Raw genomic sequence first — 21,762 nt, forward strand, 5'->3', positions numbered from 1 at the left:
CGGCATAGAGGAGAGTTGTGCACCCCCCAATGGCTGGCAGTGCACAGCTACGGCCAACCCAACACTATCTGTGGTAATTTGGGGTGCTGGGCCGATATTTGCACCCCAGCACTGCATCTGCTAAAGACGGCCCTGACTACAGCTCCCATCACTCCTGACCAGTGCTGTAGCGTGGGTTGCCAGTGTCTGGGGCCGTGCGGAGGAGTGGGTGGGAGAGAGGGAAACGGATGGAGTACACATGCACATGCAGCTGCCTAACAGTGTCGCGTCACCCAGGAGATCGCTGCTGCAGAGATAAGAAAAGAAGAGTCCTTCCATTGTCTGGAGAAGCCATTTCCTGGTTTGCATGGAGAAGCCGTTTCAGCGGAGCACAAAAATTGAAGTACACAGTTGTCTTGAGGCAGCACCGGGTATTGATAATTAGTGCCTCCTGGGCTACCACCCCTGCCCCCTACGCTACACCACTGCTGGGGTAGATGGGAGTCATAGTGCTGAAGCATCTGTTAGGCCACCACTGCTTACCAGCTTCATGAGAGACAGACCACTGCTTTTCCCAGCATAGATGGGGGGGGCAGTTCTCCTTGTGAGTTTGTGCCCATCCCACAGCTCTTAAAGGCACAGGCACCTTGCCAGAACAAAGTGTGTGGGGTGGCTTCATGGGTACCTGGGGCAAGCTCCTAGTGAGTGGCTTTGGGGACAGGAATGGTGTGTCAGAGGAAGGTTTTCCAGTTTTTGTTAAGCTGGGCAGGGTGATGTTCAGAGCTGCAACTGACTAGACTCTTCTTCATAGCAGAGATAATTGGCTCCTTCACAATGTCCCCTTGTCAGCAAAGCACAGCAGGAAGTGGCTGGTTTTGCTTTGTGATCTAGGAGGACTTCTTTGCCCAGGAGCTGCAGGTAGGGCATCAAGGTGTAGCCTCTAAGAGGAAAGAGCAAAGTTGCCCTGACAGGCAACAGGGAGAAAGATCCTGAACTCTTCTTGTCTTTGCCCTCCTGGGTTCCCAACAGTGTAGCTTTGGTTGTCATGGTAACTGCTGGGCAACTCAGAGGCAGGCAGAGAGCCTGTGTTTGTCTCCTGTAGATCCGACATTGGGGATCAATTTAGCATCCTCTTCTATTGCTGCAGGGATAAACCGTGTCGTCCCAATTCTTTCCTTGTGAAATATAAGCAGGGGTCAAACTGCAGAGGGGCATGATTTAGGAACTGGGTAGGTCTGGGGATTATTATTATGCTTTTTGAAATGTGGAGTGAGCAATTCTGGTTTTGTTAAGTCAGGTGAAGATCACTTGTACAAAATTGACATGGTAATAATGTTGAGGATGATGCCACACATTGTGGGATAAGCTTTTCTAGGGCACGAGCATGGTGTAGCTGTTAAAAAGCCAGTGTGTTTTAGTGGTTGTCCTAGACTAGGAAGACTTAGGTTCAAATCCCTGCTCAGCCATGCAACTCAGCCTAACCTACCTTACAAGGTACAGTGGTACCTTGGGTTAAGTACTTCATTCCGGAGGTCCGTATTTAACCTGAAACTGTTCTTAACCTGAAGCACCACTTTAGCTAATGGGGCCTCCTGCTGCCTCCCTGCCACCGGAGCACGATTTCTGTTCTCATCCTGAAGCAAAGTTCTTAACCTGAAGCACTATTTCTGCGGAGTCTGTAACCTGAAGCATATGTAACCTGAAGTGTATGTAACCCGAGGTACCACTGTAGTTGTAAGGATAAAATGGGCAGGGGGGAAGCTGTGGATGCCACCTTGTGCTTCCTGCAGGAAAAGTGGGTGAGAAACCTAATAAATAAATTGAAAACTTTTGCTAGATTATCTGCAAGAATTGGACCTTTTTTTTTCAGCAGGGGAGAAATAGTCTTCTTTGTAGCTTCAAGAGCAAAGAAAGAAAGAATAAGGACTTGTGTCATCATGTAAAGAAACCTACTGCATTAGGTGTAGAAATAGGTTTAATGTGTATTGCATGGCTCAACACGATTCTGCTGTGGAGAAGTTCCTGCTTTGTTAAGTTAAAAAGTGAGGAGGAAATGTCAAACTGAAGAGTAGTTCAGCTGCAGGGTTTCTTTTTCGCAACTCCATTGTATTGACCAGATTTACAACTATTCACACTTATTACACCCAGATGCTACAGTGAGGGAAAAAAGTATTTGGTCCCCTGCTAAATTTGCCCGTTTGCCCTCTGACGAAGAAATGACCAGTTCATAATTTTAATGGTAGGTTTATTGTAGCTGTGAGAGACAGAATAACAACAGAAAAAACCCCAGAAACCCAGAAGACAAAAGTCAGAGATTGATTTGCATTATTATGAGTGAAATAAGTATTTGGTCCCCTATCAACCAGCCAGATGTCAGGCTACCTGGTTTCTTCACTGTATGTAACAAGCTGAGATTAGAAGCACCTGCTGTAAGGGAGAGGTCTTACCTGTAATCCTAGCTCGTTACAGTACCTGTACAAAAGACACCTGTCGACAGAAGCAATCAATCCAGCAGATTCCAAAGTAGCCACTATGACCAAGACCAAAGAGCTGTCCAAGGATGTCAGAGAGAAGATTGTAGACTTGCACAAGGCTGGACCGGGCTACAAGACTATTGCCAAGCAGCTTGGTGAGAAGGTGATGACGGTGCAATAATTCACAAATGGAAGAAACACAAAATAATTGTCAACCTCCCTTGGTCTGGGGCTCCATTCAAGATCTCATCTAGTGGAGTTGCAATGATCAGGAGGACGGTGATGAAGCAGCCCAGAACTACACGGGGGGAGCTTGTCAATGATCTTAGGGCAGCTGGGACCATAGTCACTGTGAAAACAGTTGGTACCACAATACGCCGTAAAGGACTGAGATCTTGCAGAGCCCGCATGGTCCCCTTGCTCAAGATAGCACATGTACAGGCCCATCTGCAGTTTGCCAATGCACATCTGAATGACCCAGAGGAGAACTGGGTGAAAGTGTTGTGGTCAAATGAGACCAAAATCGAGCTCTTTGGCATCAACTCAACTCGCTGTGTTTGGAGGAGGAGGAATGCTGCCCAAGAACACCATCCCCACCATCAAACATTGAGGGGGACAAATTATGCTTTGGGGGTGCTTTTCTGCTAAGAGGACAGGACACCTTCACCGCATCGAAGGGACGATGGATGGGACCATGTATTGTCCAATCTTGGGTGAGCACCTCCTTCCCTCAGCCAGGGCATTGAAATGGGTCGAGGATGGGTATTCCAGCATGACAATGACCCAAAACACACGGCCAAGGCAACAAAGGAGTGGCTCAAGAAGAAGCACATTAAGGTCCTGGAGTAGCCTAGCCAGTCTCCAGACCTTAATCCCATCAAAAATCTGTGGAGGGAGCTGAAGGTTTGAGTAGCTACACATCAGCCTTGAAATCTTACTGACTTGGAGAGGATCTGCAAAGAGGAGTGGGACAAAATACCTCCTGAGTTGTGTGCAAACCTGGTGGCCACCTACAAGAAATGTCTGATCTCAGTAATTGCCAACAAGGGTTTTGCCACCAAGTACTAAGTCATCTTTTGCAAAGGGATCAAATACTTATTTCACTCATTATAATGCACATCAATCTCTGACTTTTGTCTTCTGGGTTTCTGGGGTTTTTCCTGTTGCTATTCTGTTTCTCACAGCTACAATAAACCTACCATTAAAATTATGGACTGGTCATTTCTTTGTCAGAGGGCAAATGGGCAAATTTAGCAGGGGATCAAATACTCCCCCCCCTCACTGTACCTGTAGATCTGGTCCAACAAATGTTCTACGTTTTTTCCCCTCTGTTAGGTCAGGAGTAGGCCTTGTGCGAGTTTTGTGGCTGCCTTTGCCTGGCTGAGGCTACCTAGATACATATAGGGCAGTAGAATGGGGAAAGCTTTGAAGCCATGGGGTACCATCCCACATATTTCTCTGCCCCGCTTCTATGGTTACTTCTTCCTGTGTCCCTTCCCTTTAAAATTTCCTCCATGTCCTTGCCTACCGCTGTTGCTGTCCTTGCTACAAATAACACCATGTTCTTTGAATCCTGCCATCTTGGAGCCGCTCCAGATTATACAGCAGAAGTCATGCAAATGTGCTCTGCATAATTCAGGCTGAGCTCTCGCTTAGGTGACAAGCCTACATCTGGGCTGTGCCCTTTCTCTTATTTCAGTCAAGCGAATGAGTGACTTTTCCAGGGTTACTCAGTGTGACTCTTAGGGCTTGTTCTCACTCAGGTGGTAAACCTTTGTTTGACCTGTACCACTTTGACTGCAGTTGGGGGCCTCCCTTGATGGACTGCTTCTCCATATCAAACAGTTCCATCCCCACAGAAAGTGGGTGTGTCTGGGAGGACACTTCTGGCTTACCTTCTCTCTGATGTGCCAGCCCCCACTTGCACTCTGAAATGGTACAGTCCAGACATCTTGTTTTGGTGAGGCCTTATTCTGATTAATGTGATTCTGCTGCTCTTGGCTCTTTTTGATTACCCACAACTTAGCCCAAACAGAGGGAAGATGTCAAGGAGGATCAAGGCATATGAATATCTTTTACCCTTCCATGGCTAGGGCCCCTTTCCTACACCATACAAAATATTAACTCTGAACTCTTGTTTGTTTGTTTTTTTAACTGCAGAATGTCGTATCTAAGTATGGCACACAGTTCCGCGGAAACTCACAGCACGATGCCCTGGAGTTCTTACTGTGGCTGCTGGATCGTATGCATGAAGACTTGTGTTCGGTGTCTCTTAATCAAAAACTCAAGGTGTCTGGAAAGGTCAGTGCCTGGCAGGGGATGCCCTGAAAGCTCTCTGACTTTACACATCAGATTGTAGGAATGTGCATAGAGTAGCTTTTGCATCTCATTTCTCCTTGAGCTGAGGGGCGTTCCCTCAATGTGCAAATAGTTCCCAGGTGACAATGGGACCGGCTGCTAATGTCACAAAAGCACTGGTGTATTGACTGTTTTTTAAGCTTTGATTTTATTTATGTTCTACTGATTTTCACTTTTCTGAACTACCAGGAGGTTGTGTTTAATTGGGTGGAATTTAAATGCCACACAGTCAATTATGGCTTCACTAAAACAGAGGGGAGTAGTTACATTTCCCCAGTTCCTTAGAGAGATAGTGGGTGCTCACTCCCAGGTGAAAGGCTGCAGGTTTCCCAAATGCAGTCTGTTATCTTCCCCTCCTGCTCAGCTTTCAGACTTTTCCTCTCCCTTCCACACTGGGAAGTGGTTCAAGAGGAGATGGTAGACTGACAGACCAGAATTCCATTATCCCAGGAGCTATCTGTGTGCCAATGCAATTTGGTATCTGTAGATATGTGTCTGTTGGTTTCTGTATCGCAGTGCTTTACACACTTCGAGTGCTTGGGTCAAACTTATTTCCTGCATTGTGACTTACAGCACACACATTCTCTCTCGCACACTGCTATGCTGTGTCTGAGTAAGAACATGACGGATACCCATCAACATGAGCCTCTGGCAAAACACACGTTTTTCCTTCCTCTACCTGACTCTTGCCTTAATTATGGGGCTGGTACAGGGAAAAGCTGACTGAGGTGGGACACGTCATCCTGCCTTAAAACCGGGACAGGTTTCTGATGGACTTACCGGTAAATGTAATAACCTTTCCTTTGGCTTGTTTACTTCCTTAGGGCCTACAGGAAGGAGGCTGTACCAGGTTTGATCTTTGGTTGTACAAGGTTTTACCAGATGTGGACATCTAAATCAGTGATTGAATAAAAAAGGACATAGATTCAGTGTTTTCTTCCCCCGGTGTGAATGTGGGCCTGCAGGTGTTAGATGGGGGTGGGGGGTTAAGGTGGAACTACCCTGGCTTTGATAACAGTATATTACCAAGTGAGAGCTGTGGCAGTGCCAGGCTGTTCCAAAGTAGCCCCCTCTCCCTCTTTTTTGCTCCATTCCTCACTTTTCATCCTAAGGATCTAGGCTCTGGCTCTCTGTCTTAGCCACTTGCTCTTATTAGTGGCATAGGGACACGGGTAGCACTGTGGTCTAAACTACTGAGCCTCTTGGGCTTGCCGATCAGAAGGTCAGTGGTTCGAATCCCTGCGACGAGGTGAGCTCCTGTTGCTCTGTTCCAGCTTCTGCCAACCTAGCAGTTCGAAACTGGTACTTGCATACCAGTGCAAGTAGATAAATAGGTACCACAATTGCAGACAGGCAAACGGTGTTTCTGTGCACTCTGGTTTCCGTCACGGTGTCCCATTGCACCAGAAGCAGTTTAGTCATGCTGGCCACATGACCCAGAAAGCTGTCTGTGGACAAACGCCAGCTCCCTCAGCCTAAAGAGAGATGAGTGCCGAACCCCATAGTTGTCTTTGACTGGACTTAACCATCCAGGGGTCCTTTACCTTTCCCTTATTAGTGGCATGTGCAGAAGCTTGAAGTGCCAGGGCTGCCTTTCAGCACCTGGCATCCGTTTCCTGGATACATTTTGGTTCCTTTCTGGCTGGAGATGGGTGTGTGGCTGAGAACAAAATCTCCTCCAAGATTACTAAATGTGCCACCCAGGAAAGTGATGCCAAAGTATTAAAATTCGGGTTGCAAACTTGTTAATTGACCTGTGGCTTTCTAGATGTTCTTGGACTCCAGCTCTCAACAGCCCTGGTCAGCATGGTCCAATGATCAGAGATGATGAGAGTCAGGGATGCTGGAGAGCCATGGCTTCCTCAGCCCTGATCTGAAGCAGCAATGGGGAACCTGAGACCCTTCAGATGTTTCTGGACTACAGTTCCCATCATCTCTGATTACTGACCATGCTGGCAGGGCCTGATGGAAGTCAGCATCCATCAAAATCTGCAGGGCCTCAGGTTCCCCCAGATCAGGTTTTGATCTGTATGGTTGGAAGTTATGAGCTTGTTCAAATCTCTGAGTTGGTTTTGGTTCCCCTCAAAAGTTTGCTCCCTATTTTGTGGCATTTTGTTGGTTCTAATAAGGATATTTGTCACTTTTGGATGTTTCCCCCTGCCGGCTATTTACACTTTTGGATACTACTCGGTTAAGACCAAGCTAGATGTGACTCTGGCCACCTTTTTCTTTGGTTAAAATCATCAAGTGTGTGTGTGTGTGTGTGTGTGTGTGTGTCTGTCTGTCTGTCTGTCTATATCTCTGTCTCTATCTCTATCCATGGTATCTATCTATTCTATGATTCAACTACATAAATTGCACATCCAAACTCTCTCAATAGTTAGTGTGCTTCCCCTTAGGCTGTTTCCTTCTAATCGTCCCACAAGCGTACATATTATATACTAAGTACTGTAATCAGTGCATTTTCACTCCCTTAATTAGTGATCTTGTTAATGTATGTTCTTATGTTTGTTGCCTGTATTTTAAACTTTATTTCAAAATAAAATCCCATAAGTGGGATTCAGCTAATGAGTCCCACCAGTGGAAATGCTACACAAGGACTTCTGTTTGTCCAGCAGCACTTCTTCCCCTCTTCCCCCCAATGTTCCCCACGATTGGTTCTGGGGTGGGGTGGGGTGGGATAACCCCCTGGAACAGTGCACTGGGGGAGGTGAAGGGGGATTGTTCCATCTGGCAAGCCGAAATTCTTGTCCTGGAGGAATGATAGCCTTAGCACAACACTGAATTCCTCCCCATGTTGTTGTTGCTTAAATCTGTGCCAGGCTGGTGGTGATACTTTGGTAAGGGATGTGGGGCTGATGGAAGGATGATTAACCATTTGGTGCTATGCCGTATCCCTAACTTAAACCTTCCCCTCACCTGCTGTTAGTCATGGAGGTGAAAAGGCAGGTCCATTATGTACCTGACCTTGAGACCCCTCCGAAGTTAGGAACAGCTTTGGTGTCAGCATTGAAACCATGGAGGACAGAGGGGGGAAGCATGGAGGAAAGGCTTCAACCCCTCTCTTCTAGTGTGATGGCCCTGATCCAGTGTCCTCTGGTGGCTTTTAACCTACTTATCAAAAATATTTATTTTATTTTATTTCCAAACCCAACAAACAGTATATGTATTTTCTGACAAAAAGTTTTCCTCTTTTTTATTATAAAAAAATTATTAATTTCAGGTAACAAAGCATAGCCATACATTTCCTCTTTAGGTATATAAGCAAAATCCATTTAAGATATTTCTAAATGATCTTCGTCCAATATACTTTGCAGCAGTGTTCTATTCTTGTCCTGTGGCAGAGCCCACAGAGCAAGGCAGATCTGTCATTTCAGCACCGAGGAGAGCTCCTAGTGATCAACTTGTTCCCACAAGGTTTTGAAGTGAAGCAAGGCCTTGTGCGCCTCTGCCTGTAAGTCCACCTCTGCTAAACTTAGCGCCTTTGGGGAGAGCTAGAGTCTTTTAAAGCAGCCTTTCTCAACCTTCGGTTCCCAGATGTTGTTGGACTCCCAACTCTCATCAGCCCCAGCCAAGATGGCCAGTAGGTTCAGAAATTATTGTCCCAACAACATCTGGGGGCTTTCAAGTCACTTGATGTAATGTTCAAAGGCAGTGGAAGAGATATTGTTTTAATTGGAGCTGTTCAGAATTGGGGGAAGAAGTTGAGTCCAGTGTTACTAAGCCAAATCCATAGAGGAGGCCTTCCATGAATACATATCTACCATTAGGGGCCTTCATTTTTGTTCTCTATAAAGTCAGGTTGTGGGTATTGGGGCACAGGGACTCTTAAATTTTTAGTTTCATGTAACCAATTAAAAGCCAGGTAGTCAATCAGCTGATAATTATTTGATATATGGACGGCCCTAACTGAAACAACAAGATAAATACAGCCATACCTTGGTTTTTGAACAGCTTAGTTCTCAAACGTTTTGGCTCCCGAACGCCGCAAACCCGGATGTGAGTGTTCTGATTTGTGAACTATTTTTGGAAGCCGAACATACAGTGGGGCTTCCGCGACTTCCAGTTGGCTGCAAGAGCTTCTGGCAGCCAATCAGAAGCCACACTTTGGTTTTCGAACGTTTTGGAAGTTGAACGAACTTCTGGAACAGATTCTGTTCAACTTCTGAGGTACGACTGTAGTTTTTATCAGTGGAATCCTCAGGCTTCAGTTAATAGTTCACATGGTGACAGATGACAGACTTGCTGACAGATGTATCTCTAAACAAGTTCTGGAATTAATAACAAGCTCTTTGAAATCTGAGGAGAATTGCCTACAAAAAACAGTGCACCAAGGACTGCACCATCTTTCCCAAGCAATGGTTCAACAAACCCATTTCATGGAAAACTCTGCAAAGGCCCGGCTAACCACCTTGACCTTCCAGGTAGACTTGACCACTTCCAGATGGATCATAGAGTTAAGCCGAGGAGATGAAGGAAGTCTCTCTCTGCCTCTCTCCTCATTGTGTGAACCCCCATCAGAATCCCACTACTAATCTGCCACTAATTACACTTTCAGGCAGCTTTCTGGAATGGAGTGGCAGCTGCTTTGCTGCTGGCAAAAATAATTTTTATTTATTTATTTTTTAAAGCAAGCTACAGAATGTGCCTCTCTGTCTGTGGCTCATGCACACTGAGCTGGAGTTAGGGGGTATTTCTTCAGATAGTGCAGAGACTATACTTTTGAGCAAACGGTTGCTGTGTGTTGTGTTTTGCTGAGGACAAATGTTCAAACAGTCCACACCCTCTCTGTTGGGAGAGAGATCAGGGAGAAGGTTTTAGAGCCCATCAGTCAAAAGACTTGCTTTGCTGTATATGATGGGAGCCTCCCACCTGTCCTGTGAGGCAGAGCAGATTGAGATGTCCTTCTTTGTCCTATTATGCAGTAGCTGCCATCACTCTCTGCTTTCTTAGTCTCAAGTCAGGAGAATCTTAGGACTTAATGGATTTCTTCTGGGGAATGGCATGAATGCTCTTATGTTTAAAACTTTCAAAGGCAACCTGCATTTGACACGGGGGCAGGCCATCTCCCCTCACCCTGTAAGGCACAGCATGGAATTATGTCCAGCCACTTAACGGAGGGATTTTCAAAGGCATTCTTAATCTGTGTGGTGCCACACAGCACTTATCTCAAAGCGACTGTAGGACTATATAAAAAAACCAAACCTTGGGCTTTCCCATGGATGATGGAGCAAGCTTGTTTTCTGCTGCTCTGGAGGGTAGTCCTGAACCAATGGATTCAAATGACAAGAAAGGAGACTAAACATTAGGAAGAATTTTCTGTTTGACAGTGGAATGGACTACTTCCGAATGGGGTGGACTCCCCTTCACTGGAGGTTTTTAAACAGAGATTGGATAGCTGTCGGTCAGCAATTCTTCACTGTAGAGGGTTGGACTAGATGACCCCTGGGGTCCCTTCCAACTCTACAGTTCTATGATCCTATGACGACCTGATAAACTGCAAGCAGCCACACCCTGCAGAAATGTGGGCTACACCACATATTTATATATATATGTGTGTGTGTTCAATCCAAGCACTGCTCCAGGTGGTGCAAATCAGATAAGTTTGCTCCAAAATGCAGAGTGAATCTCTTAGCAGCAGCTAGCCTAGTTAAGCCAGTCAAGAGCTGGTTCGGAGGGTTTGGTGTGAAACTTAGTATTCTGTAGTGCCTTGGAAAGCGTCCATTTAGGGGACTGTACTGGTTACTTGTCAATATAGGGAAGAGAAGTGAGAAATGGTTTCATTTCTCATTGGCCAGAAATAGGCAGATTTTCCACTTGGAACCTTGATATTTGTATTTTCAGGAAAGTGTAGGATGTGCATGCTTTGCTCACTTCCCTGTAATGTAGGAAGGAGTATTTAGGACAGAGATAGGAGTACCTAAATGTTGCACACAGAAGGGCTGGCTATTTCCCCTACATGGTATGGTTTTGCTGTACATTTATTCTGTGTACATTCCAGGATTTGCTGATAGTGGCAAAACGGGGATGTAGACTGCACTTAGGCAACACTCCCCAGAGTGTTCTACATGATGGAGATAATAGCAGTGTCCTACCTTACAGGGTTATTGTAAAAATTACTGAGATAAGGGATGTAGAGTTAAATGGACATTCAAAAATCCACCATGTCAATGCCAAGTAGTTCTACCAAGCGCCACTATTACTGCAAGACTATCTTGCCTGGTGGCAGTTTCTACAGCTAAGTGCTACATCTGTGAGCCTGGAAGAACCAGAACTTCAGAGCTGGGTGGAGGAGCAAGAAATACCGTATTTTTTGCTCTATAAGACTCACTTTTTTCCCTCCTAAAAAGTAAGGGGAAATGTGTGTGCGTCTTATGGAGCGAATGCAGGCTGCACAGCTATCCCAGAAGCCAGAACAGCAAGAGGGATTGCTTCTTTCACTGCACAGCAATCCCTCTTGCTGTTCTGGCTTCTGAGATTCAGAATATTTTTTTTCTTGTTTTCCTCCTCCAAAAACTAGGTGCGTCTTGTGGTCTGGTGCGTCTTATAGAGCGAAAAATACGGTATGCATGAACGTAGCCAGGATTTTTTGGGTGGGGGGAGCAGGGCTTTTGTTAGGGGAGCAGAATCGATGTGATTGGTCAGCTAGTTAAGTATTTCTATTGTTTTACTTGATCCTGGGGAGGGGGCAGCTGCTCCCCCTGGCTATGCCCATGGTCCTAAGGTTCTCTCCTGCTGCTGGAAGGGGATGTTGCAGATGTTTGGGAGACTAGTACCAAGCTGCCGTTGCTGATGCAGATGTCTCTAACAATCATTCTTTAAATTTTCCGTGTCTGTAAATTGAATGAAAGACACACATATGCACATATAGTCTCTCTTTTGCTTTTTAAAAAAATATTACTTCAACAGCATTCCAGAGTGACACATTCCAGGCTAAAAAGAGAGTGTTCTTGACATCAGGTTATCTTCTCTTGACTTTTTCAAGTATGCAGTTGAGTTTTTTAAGCACATCATATAAATTATACTGTAATGAGGAGTATATTTGGCTGGTTCTCAGTTTATAGCATGTCCTTGCAACTCTTACCCCCTTATCTGATCTCCGCGTAAACAGCTTGTTTCCTCCCTCAGTGTTCTAATACTACCCTTTTTCCATGTGCTCCCTGGAATCTCCAAAGGATCTCCATAGAGCAGCTCTGTTGCCTGTCCTAGCACTAAACACCACAGCGCTGTGATCAGAGGTGAGCCCTTTGCCTGCTGCCTGTGAGTAAAAGGGCAGCTGTGGAATGAGGGTGAGGAAGAAGGCTGCCTTTTACTTTAAAGAGCAGGTGGAGGGGCTTATCTCCAGTCTCAGCACTGTGCTGCTTGGCACTAAGAAGGGAAGTAAATGATCCCTCTGGCTGCTCTTCAGAGAACTCAGGGAGTGGCAGAGGGATTCTATCTCTTGATCTCAGCACTGAGACTGGGAGATAAAGGACTCATATCTTCTGACCAGATTGGGAGATGAAGCTGCGAGACTGGTAGGCTACTTCCCGCATGTCTTTGTGGGCCAGATCTCGTCTGCGGATTAGCCACCCCTGACCTAGCACTATATCATATTTTCAGTTGGGGCTATTAGGGATACTACAGAAAGAGGGGAAGAAATAATCCGATCAACCTTTATCACATAACACCCTTCATAAATATATTTATCCATCCTTGTTTTAATGCTAATCAGATGCATTTGTCTAGACGGCTTGTCTGCATTTGTGACAGGTGTCAAAGTGTGATTGGCAGCTACCCCTAGGCAAGGATGAGAAACCACCAAAAAAGCACAAGCTTTTTCTTTCTTCTCCCCCTGGCAGGTGGCTTAGAACCTGCACCCCAGCTAGGTGAGGCTCCCCTTGGAATCTGCTAAGTATGCCAGCGGGCCTGTTGGGGAGTGTCACTGCACACCAGGGTAGACAAATCAATAACCGTAGACACTAACTGCACAAAACCCAGCTTGGAAATATGCAGCAAGAAACCAAGCATTGTAGTGGATGCTTCTCGGCTGCATTGGGATGAGTGTGTGATGAACGCTGTCCTTCTTGCAGTATGTGATGCAACACAGTGAAACAGTGGAAGTTGGAGCAATGTGCTATTAGCAAAGCAGATTGATCTGTTCAGACTGCAGTTCTCTACGCAGGAGTAAGCCCCGCTGAACTCAGTGGGGTTTACTTCTGAGTAGACATGTACAGGAATGCACTATTGTTTGCTTTTCTGGGACCTGCTCAAATTGTGATTTCCACTGGTATTTGGATCGGAGGTGTAGGAGATGAGCACCAACTACTTGCCAAGGGGAGAATATAATAATAATAATAATAATAATAATAATAATAATAATAATAATAATAATAATAATTAGTAGTAGTAGTAGTAGTAGTTCATACCCCGCCCTTCTGGCTGGTTTTCCCCTGCCACTCTGGGCAGCTCCCAACAGAATATTAAAAACACAATAAAACACCAATCCTTTAAAATCTCCCTATACAGGGCTGCCTTCAGATGGCTTCTAAAAGTCAGGTAGCTGTTTATTTCCTTGACATCTGATGGGAGGGTGTTCCACAGGGCGGGCGCCACTACCGAGAAGGCCCTCTGCCTAGCTCTGAATGTTTCCCATGTTTTCCATGGCAGATGCCTCTTGCTCTGGAGGTAGGGGTCCCATACTGATCTGGGTTTTTTTCTTTTTAAATGGAAAGCAATATATAGCCTGTTGTTCAAAGGCTTATGTGCCCTCATTTTAAGTAGAAATTGGGACTTGAAACAGACTCGGTATTCCTCATCCCCTGTGTTGAGCAGGGAGGCTTAGTTGGTGTTTACCTGTGACAGGGCCTTCTTAGTGGCAGTTCCTCATCTGTGGAGTGCCCTGAGTCTGTCTCCTTCATTATTAACATTCATGAGGTTAAAAAGCTTTCCTGTTTACTCAGGCATTTGTTAGCTGTAATATACTGTTCCTAGCAATAATTACTGGCTGCCGCAGTATGTTTTTAGATGTTCTCAATGTTTTTTAAAATACCTGTTATTTATTTATATTTTATTTTCAATTCTGTTATTTTGCTACTTGGCTGTTTGCCACCCTTTGGGTGGAAGGGCAGGAAACAGATTTTTTAAACCAACCAAGGAACGAAACACACTTCTGGACTCCTCGACAGCACTTGTGCTCATGCCAACTGCCGCTACCAGACATGAGCTTTCCTCAGATATATTTCATTTAACTTTAATTTATTTCATATCTATCCTACCCATCATCAAACAAGTGATCCAGGGTGTGGGGCACATCAGATATATAAAACCAAACTAACAATAATATAGCAATTATTGTTACATTAAAAGAACAGTAAAAACAATTGTAATAAAAGTACAAGAACAATAAGAAATCAATGGGGACAGTCTGTACAACTACAGATTGGTCCAGCTCCTGGATTTTCAAGTGAAAGGGTCTCAGGTATGAAAGTCCTCTGCCCCATGACCCTGATTAGCTGTTACCAGTTAGTGTAAATAACACTGGGCAATTCCTTTGACTCCCATTTGGCAGAAATAGCAGGAGTATGCTTCCCTTAGATATCTACTTAGGTAGTCATACATGAGCAATGGTATAGCCATTTTTAAATGTAAGCATTCTTAGCTGACTCTTGAAAACTGGTTTTCCTGTTAAAGGCATCTGTTGGCAAACAAAATTGTCTTTTTGCTTCCTTGCTTGCTTTATTTATTTATTTATTTATTTAATCAATCTATCCTTCAGTTGTGAGTCTAGAAATGATGGAGAAAGGGGACTGACTTTTCAAACAATTCAAATTCAAACAATTTTCTGTATGGGCATTGCAAATATGAGAGAATGAGAGAGAGAGAGAGAGAGAGAGAGAGAGAGAGAGAGAGAGAGAGAGAGTGTGTTACAGAGGAGGTGGGAGGATAACTGCTACCACACATTGCCACAATAGCACTTCAGGGAGGGAATTGTATTATGAGCAAACTCTACGTTCTCTAGGAAGCTGCTGATTTTTTCCTTAAGAAAAAGGCATCTTCTGTGAGTTGCTACAGCCTCCCAGTGATGATAGGCTTGGCTTTGATGCAGTTTCCCCACAGAGAAACGTCTCTCTGTTAGGAAAACAATAATATCAGAAGAGGTGCTGAAGAACAAATCTGGTTTGGGAAGTGAGCCAGAAACAAGAGGAAGGGGCAGTTGCCGTCCCCCCTAACGAGCTCCCATCATGTAATAAGCTTGGATCTTGGCAATTGGTTTACATCTCCAACAAGATCCCGTATCTCTGTGCTTTGCTTTCGCTAGCAATGTCAGGCTGGGCACATTGCACCTTCCAAGGCTGAACACACTGTAATCCTACATGCTGAGATAAATGTTTGATTGTGCAGCCCTTATCTCTTGCTCTGCTGCTGGCTGTGATTTGCTCAGGTGGTTCCTTGGGGAAGACAGGAGCGTGTGCTTCCTGGAGCACTGCAGGCATGTGCGTGAACTCTCTCTCTCTCTCTCTCTCTCTCTCTCTCTCTCTCTGCTCTCCTCCCACCTTAAATAGCGTGGCTTCTCAGCTGTGACAGAGCTCAGGCTTTGGAGTTGCCTTTGAAGCACCTGTGGACACTCTTCTGCTTACAAGGTCTTTCCAGCTCAGGCTCTCGCAATCCCATCACACTGTGGTCTGATGGGTGGAGGTGGCATCCAAGGAACTCCTTTAGGTCCCCTGTACAGTTAAGTACTTAAGTACTTAATACGTTTCAGAGGTCCGTTCTTAACCTGAAGCTGTTCTTAACCTGAAGCACCACTTTAGCTAATGGGGCCTCCTGCTGCCTCCGCGCCGCCGGAGCACAATTTCTGTTCTCATCCTGAAGCAAAGTTCTTAACCTGAAGCACTATTTCTGGGTTAGCGGAGTCTGTAACCTGAAGTGTATGTAACCTGAAGCGTATGTAACCCGAGGTACCACTGTATTGGATTATTTTAATTTCAGGAAGAATGCTTAACCTTAGCCACTGTAGATACCTACAATCTGGCATGTTTTCACTTCCCTTTCATGGGACGAAGAGTACATAGCTGTAACTAACAGAAACTCACAGGTTTTGTCTGTTGCCCATTGAGGTACTCGTCACATGTGAGGTATTTCCCCCTCCCCCCCAAAATAAAAATCATTTTATTAACTTATAGTAAAGATTGACGAGTAGATCAAATGCAGCTGTCAAAAGAATGTAATTCTCTGCCAAGCCATAGCTGTACTGACTATGTCATGTGCCTTCTTAGCCTATGCACTCTCTCCCACATACATTTTCCCCCTGCATGTGTTCACACCTCTCTCTGTCTCCTTGCCATACATAGATGCTGTCTGTGTTTCTCTCTCTCTCTCTCTCTCTCTCTCTCTCTCTCTCTCTCTCTCTCTCACACACACACACACGGTACCCTACCAAGAGGAAATCACCTGCTTTTGTGCAAGATACACGAGGCTGCCTAGCAGCTGAAGCGAAAATTAATTGGCACTTATCTCAGTTTGAAAATGTGCCTTTTGTCAGAGCATGCGGCGAGCACTGAACTCCTCCTGCACAAAGCACTGTGTTTCCCTAATTGCCACTGGAGACATCAGCCTCGGGGGAAGAAGCTCTTAGAACCTGACTTTACCACAAGTGGAAGGTTTTTGGGGGCGGGTGGGAAAGCTGGAAGGCAAATAGGCATGAGGTCAATTTTAAGATTCCTGCAACAGGCAAATCTTAACAGTAGGACACCAGCCCTTAGCATATATTCCAGAGCAATAATTGGGATGGGGAAAGGTATTGTTACCATAGCTGTCAACTTTTCCCTTTTTTCAAGGGAAATTCCCTTATTCCGAATACGATTCCTTACAAGAAAAGGGAAAAGTTGACAGCTGTGATTGTTACACACCACTCCAATGACTACGGTGGTGGAAGATTCCAGGGGTTCCAGGCACTTACCCAGGGTTTGTGTTTTCTTTGGAACTGAGGCACAGCGGAGACCATGGTGTCTTTATGATCTGTGGTTTATTTTCACATATTTACAACCTAAGGCTGTGATGGAGGGGCTCACAGCATTAACACTCCAAGAGGGTCTTTGCGTCTCCCATGGCCACAGTCTTGGGTGCCAGCAGAAATCGGCCATGGCCCTCTGTCCCTCTGCTCCAGCTTGCTGCGTTTAACAGACTGCAACTTCTTCCTCACACCCCAGCCAAATGCAATTCTAAATACAGCTCCTCTCCTTCCAACTCTAAAGCTCTACTTCAAATGCTCTTGTGTTTCTAACTAATTTTGAGTTGAGGGAGGGGCCCTTGCCTTGAGGGAGGGCTATTTGCCCTCTGGCACAGAGCCACTCCCTTTGTCCCCCTAAGGCAGTGTTTCTCAAACTTGTGTCCCCAGCTGTTGTTGCACTACATCTCCCAACATTCCTGACCACAGGCCCTGCTAACTAGGGCTGATGGCAGTTGTAGTCCAACAACATCTGGAGACCCAAGTTTGAGGAACACTAAAGGAAGACTTTAGTGGGTCGTTTCTTCTATGGGGACATCCATCACCACATTGTCAGGACCCAGAAACATGCCAAGCCCCATGCTCTGTTCACACGTTTTGTGTCTCCTTCTCTCATGCCAACTGCATGCCTACTTCTCTGGCCATGCCCTGGGTTCAGAAAGCACAGCTGCCTCAGCTGCATTCCCAGGAGAACTGCATTCAGTGCTGGCCCACCCACGAGGCAAGGAGAGGCAACTGCCTCAGGCGGCAGGATCCACAGGGGGAGCAGATTATTCCCATCTTGTTCCTGATGTAGATCTTCACTCCCCTCTTCTTCTGTGGTGGCGAGGGGGGCCACCATTTTGCTATTCATCTCAGGTGCCAAAAGGCATTGGCCTGGCCCCCACCACATCATTCTTTCACATCCTTTAAATAGCCACCTCTACCCTGGGCAGATGGTAGAATTCATTAGCCATCACTGATCCTTCCCTTGGCCTGATTGCATTGGCACTCTCACAATGCGCGGCTTATTCAGGGCTTCCTTCCCAAGCTGCTAATTCAGTCTCGGAGGAAGAAAGGGGGGTGGGGTAGATACTTTCGCACCCACGTGGATTCTTCAATTGTAGAGTGGGAGCTCTGATTCCATGCAGTCACTCAGCAAGAGCTCCAGGGCTGGAGGAACCTTGAGATAAGCCTTTTAGAGAGAGGGAGGGAGAGAGAGAGAGAGAGAGAGAGAGAGAGAGAGAGAGAGAGAGAGAAAGCAGATGTGCTCAGCCTTTTAAAAGAAGCGGGGAGTTAGTTTCTGCTCTCCTACAAAAGTGGCCACCACACAGCCCCCACCCCCCAAAAAGGCTCCTCATCTGTTGGTAGCTTCACTACTCCAGTTACCATCTCAGCCTTTTTATTTGGCTCCTTTTTATTGGGTCTCTTCCAATCCTACCTGGAGATGCTGGGGATTCAACCTGGGGCCGTCCCCATGGATGGACCACACCAGGCAGAAGAACTGCTTTGAGAAGGTGGTACACCTGATGGTGATGATGGGCATAAGATACCATGAACAGGCTGTTTTTATTATTTTTTTAAAATAAGTATAGGCCAGATCTTAGTGTTTGTGTCTAATGGAGGGAGAGTTCAGTGTATGTACCAACCTAAGCCACTAAAAGGTAACTTTTGATAGATACATGTACTGGAGAACCAACCATGTAATCTAGAGCATGCGGGGTGCTAGGTGTGACACACAGCTCAGGACTGGCTATAATTCTGCTGTAATGAATAACATCATTTATAAAGAGTGATTTTAAAGACTTGACACAGCTTAGGTTCTTTAGACTGGAGGCAGCTTAGCAATGTTGGTGGTCATTAAAGCAGCCACCCTGAGCCATTTCCAGGACTCGGATGGTCCGCCTACCTGTTCAGCAACTCTGAACAAAAGTAGTTATATCTAATAACTCTCTGCAGCTGTTTCTTTGTACAACAGGGAACCAAGTTTGCGAGTTGTTGTTCTTTCTGCCAGCCAAAACATACGTGACCGAAATGGAGCAAGCTGTGTGAACTTAAAAGACACCAAGTCATGAACTAAACTTCCTGCTAAAACTTTCGCTTAATATTTATTCTGTGTGCTTCTGCCCCTCTCTTTGAGCGGATTCCTATCTTGTTCTCTTGAAGCATGGTTTTACTCTCAGTGGCTCTTCATTTCTGTGAGAGCGGGGATCTTGGGCTGGCCACCTATATTCTCTTAGAGTATGGGTGAAAAACCTCATGTTGTTGGACTTGATGACTCCCCATCCAGTAGTGAGGGATGATGGGAATTGTAGTCCAGCAACACTAGGGAATGCTGCAGGCTCTTCATCCTTGTCCTAGAGCTGGTTGTTCTAGATTCTGATGGCTGAGAAGAAGCCATTGGGCTTTCCACCTAAAAGTGACCAGATTAAGGCTGGGCATGTTCTCTCTGTGTGGAAAATCTCTGCTTTGCTTTTCCAGACACTGTCCATTGTGCACAGTGACCTTCCTGATTCCACTGGCTCTGACAAGGCCTTTGTCTTGAGGGAAGTTCCCTGAATGGCATTGTGAAACCCATGACTGCACTTGTTCCACACACCTTTCTTTCTGGCTAGCACACAGCTTTTGCAGTTTAGTAGGTGCTTAGAAATGTCCGTAGCCCTTACGTGCTTTTTTGTGGAGCCTTGGTGTGTTGTGTGCTAGGCGCTTGGTGTGTGAAGGCAGTCCTGTTCAGGGAAGCTTTTAGTGTGTGATGTCGTATTGTGCTTTTACTGTTTTTTTGTTGGGAGCTGACCAGAGTGGCTGGGGCAACCCAGTTAGATGGGTGGCATATAAATTATTATTATTACCTCGAACCTGAGGGAAAGGAGCTGTGGAAAAAGACCCGACTACTCAGGTGAGGAGGGATGCGGGTGGCATTGTGGGTTAAACCACAGAGCCTAGGGCTTGCTGATCAGAAGGTTGGCAGTTTGAATTCCCGTGACAGGGTGAGCTCCCGTTGCTTGGTCCCTGCTCCTGCCAACCTAGCAGTTCGAAAGCACGTCAAAGTGCAAGTAGATAAATAGGTACCGCTCCGGAGGGAAGGTAAACGGTGTTTCCATGCGCTGCTCTGGTTCGCCAGAAGCGGCTTAATCATGCTGGCCACATGACCCAGAAGCTGTACGCCGGCTCCCTCGGCCAATAAAGCGAGATGAGTGCCACAACCCCAGAGTTGGCCACGACTGGACCTAATGGTCACTCAGGTGAGGTGGGTGAGGTTGCCCTGAACATGCTGGGACATATGTGTTCTCTTAGGTATTTGCACCCTGGAAATGAGCCCTGAGTGATGGTGCATAGTGGTAGCTATCATGTCAGATTAAAAAGTTAAGAGAATTTGGCTAAAGACCACCTTAAAGTTCATTTTCAGTAAGAGTCGTCATTCCAGGCCAGTAATCCCATGCAGACGCCAGCTATCATCAGCCCCGCAACCTCACTCCCACTGTGTGTGTATGCACAAGCTCACATACGCATGTAAAATGCAGGCAGGTGGGGGTGTTTGTGTTCAGCTGCAATGCGCCCAAATTACCTCTTGCTGTGTAGTAATTAGCTAGTATAACTGGCGTTATCAGCCTGGTTGTTAAAACGTGGATGGGCTGTAATTTGGTAAGCTGACTAATGCATCTTGCTGGCAGCAGCTGACATGCTGTTTGCGCACATACTTTGCATTTATATTTATTTATTTGTATTCGAATGTAGAAGCCATTGTTTGGCCAAAGCAGCTCCCAAAGCAGCATGTGACAATTACAAAGTACAATATGTGCGTATTTGTGTGATGTATTGGTAAAACAGTAAACACAATAAAACCAAGCAGCATAAAATTGAAAGGCAGAAGCAGTTGGCATCAGCAATAACCAACAATCTGGGCAAGGGAGCAAATCAGCCCATGATGCAGGCCTGTTAAAACAGGATGATCTCTACCAGTTTCTTGAAAATTGACAGAGAAGAAGCTCCCAAGGGCTGGTTGCTACAACTAAGAAGGCCCTGTCCTGCGTATGCAACTCCTGAGGACCTCCATGGGCAGGCATAATCATATGGGAACAAGCAGCAGGGACTGGGGAGCCAGTAGCCCTCCAGATGTCACTGGACTCCAACTCCCATCAGCCCCAGTCAGCATGGTCAATGGCCAAAGATGATGGGAGTTGTAGTCCAACAGCATATGGAAGGCCATAGGTAAGGCACCTCTGTTTTAGAGCTTTAAAAGTGATAAGCAGCTCAGAAACAAACTGGCAGCCAGTGTTGGCCCTCAGCAGTGGCCTGCTAACAGCATTCTGCACCACCTGCAGTATCCAAATGCCTTTCAAAGGCGGCAGCCATGTGTAAAAGTGTATAACGATAGACTCCAAGGAACAGAATGATAATTGAAAGGCAAGGGGATAAACAATGTGCTGTTGTGCGGAGTAGTAAGCCCCAAGGGCAGGGAGTTGCACAGGAAAGATGGTATCCTGATACCACACCTCACTTGGATGGGAACTAGCACACGGAGCTGTAGTAAAGATCAAGCCTTCAGTTCTTTTTACGGGAGGATTTTGACCATTTCAGGCAACAGCTTGTGGTGTACTAATGGATACTTGTCTCTCCACTCAGCCTGTGCCATCTGTTTCATCATTATAACAAATAAACTGCTTATTAGGGCTGGGCGACAACTGGTTTTCAATATTGTGATCTATCACCAGCTAAACATCGCAATATATTGACATATCACGATATCTGAAATAAGGAAGGCACCACTCAGAGGTGAGCAGGACAATGTCCTGGCAAATGCTGCTACATAAGGGTATAAAACTGATAACTGATGATATTATCAATCACCTCATGGACACTATCAGCAGCATGCAAGCCAAAATGCATCCCAATAGGACTTTTGGCTTTGGGCTTGGCTACCAAATGGTGGTATTCAGGGCAAGCCAGCGTATGGTGTTGAGTCATAGTGAATACAAATAATCT

The 21,762-nt window shown here is 45.7% G+C and overlaps 1 protein-coding gene across 2 annotated transcripts in view; it reads left to right on the forward strand.

Annotated features, from left to right (window-relative positions):
• The window catches only part of USP43 (ubiquitin specific peptidase 43), a 93,318-nt gene that overhangs the window by 14,318 nt on the left and 57,238 nt on the right, over positions 1-21,762 (forward strand). The window contains exon 2 of one of the 2 annotated variants that reach the window (XM_083597676.1): positions 4,614-4,754. The exons of the other annotated variant lie outside the window; for it this stretch is intronic. Coding sequence (XP_083453802.1) covers positions 4,614-4,754 — 141 coding nt within the window. The remainder of the gene's footprint in view (positions 1-4,613; positions 4,755-21,762) is intronic. 2 annotated transcript variants of the gene reach the window in all.

Source organism: Podarcis filfolensis (assembly GCF_964270895.1).
Source record: "Podarcis filfolensis genome assembly, chromosome: 2".
In the NCBI taxonomy this organism is placed as follows: domain Eukaryota; kingdom Metazoa; phylum Chordata; class Lepidosauria; order Squamata; family Lacertidae; genus Podarcis; species Podarcis filfolensis.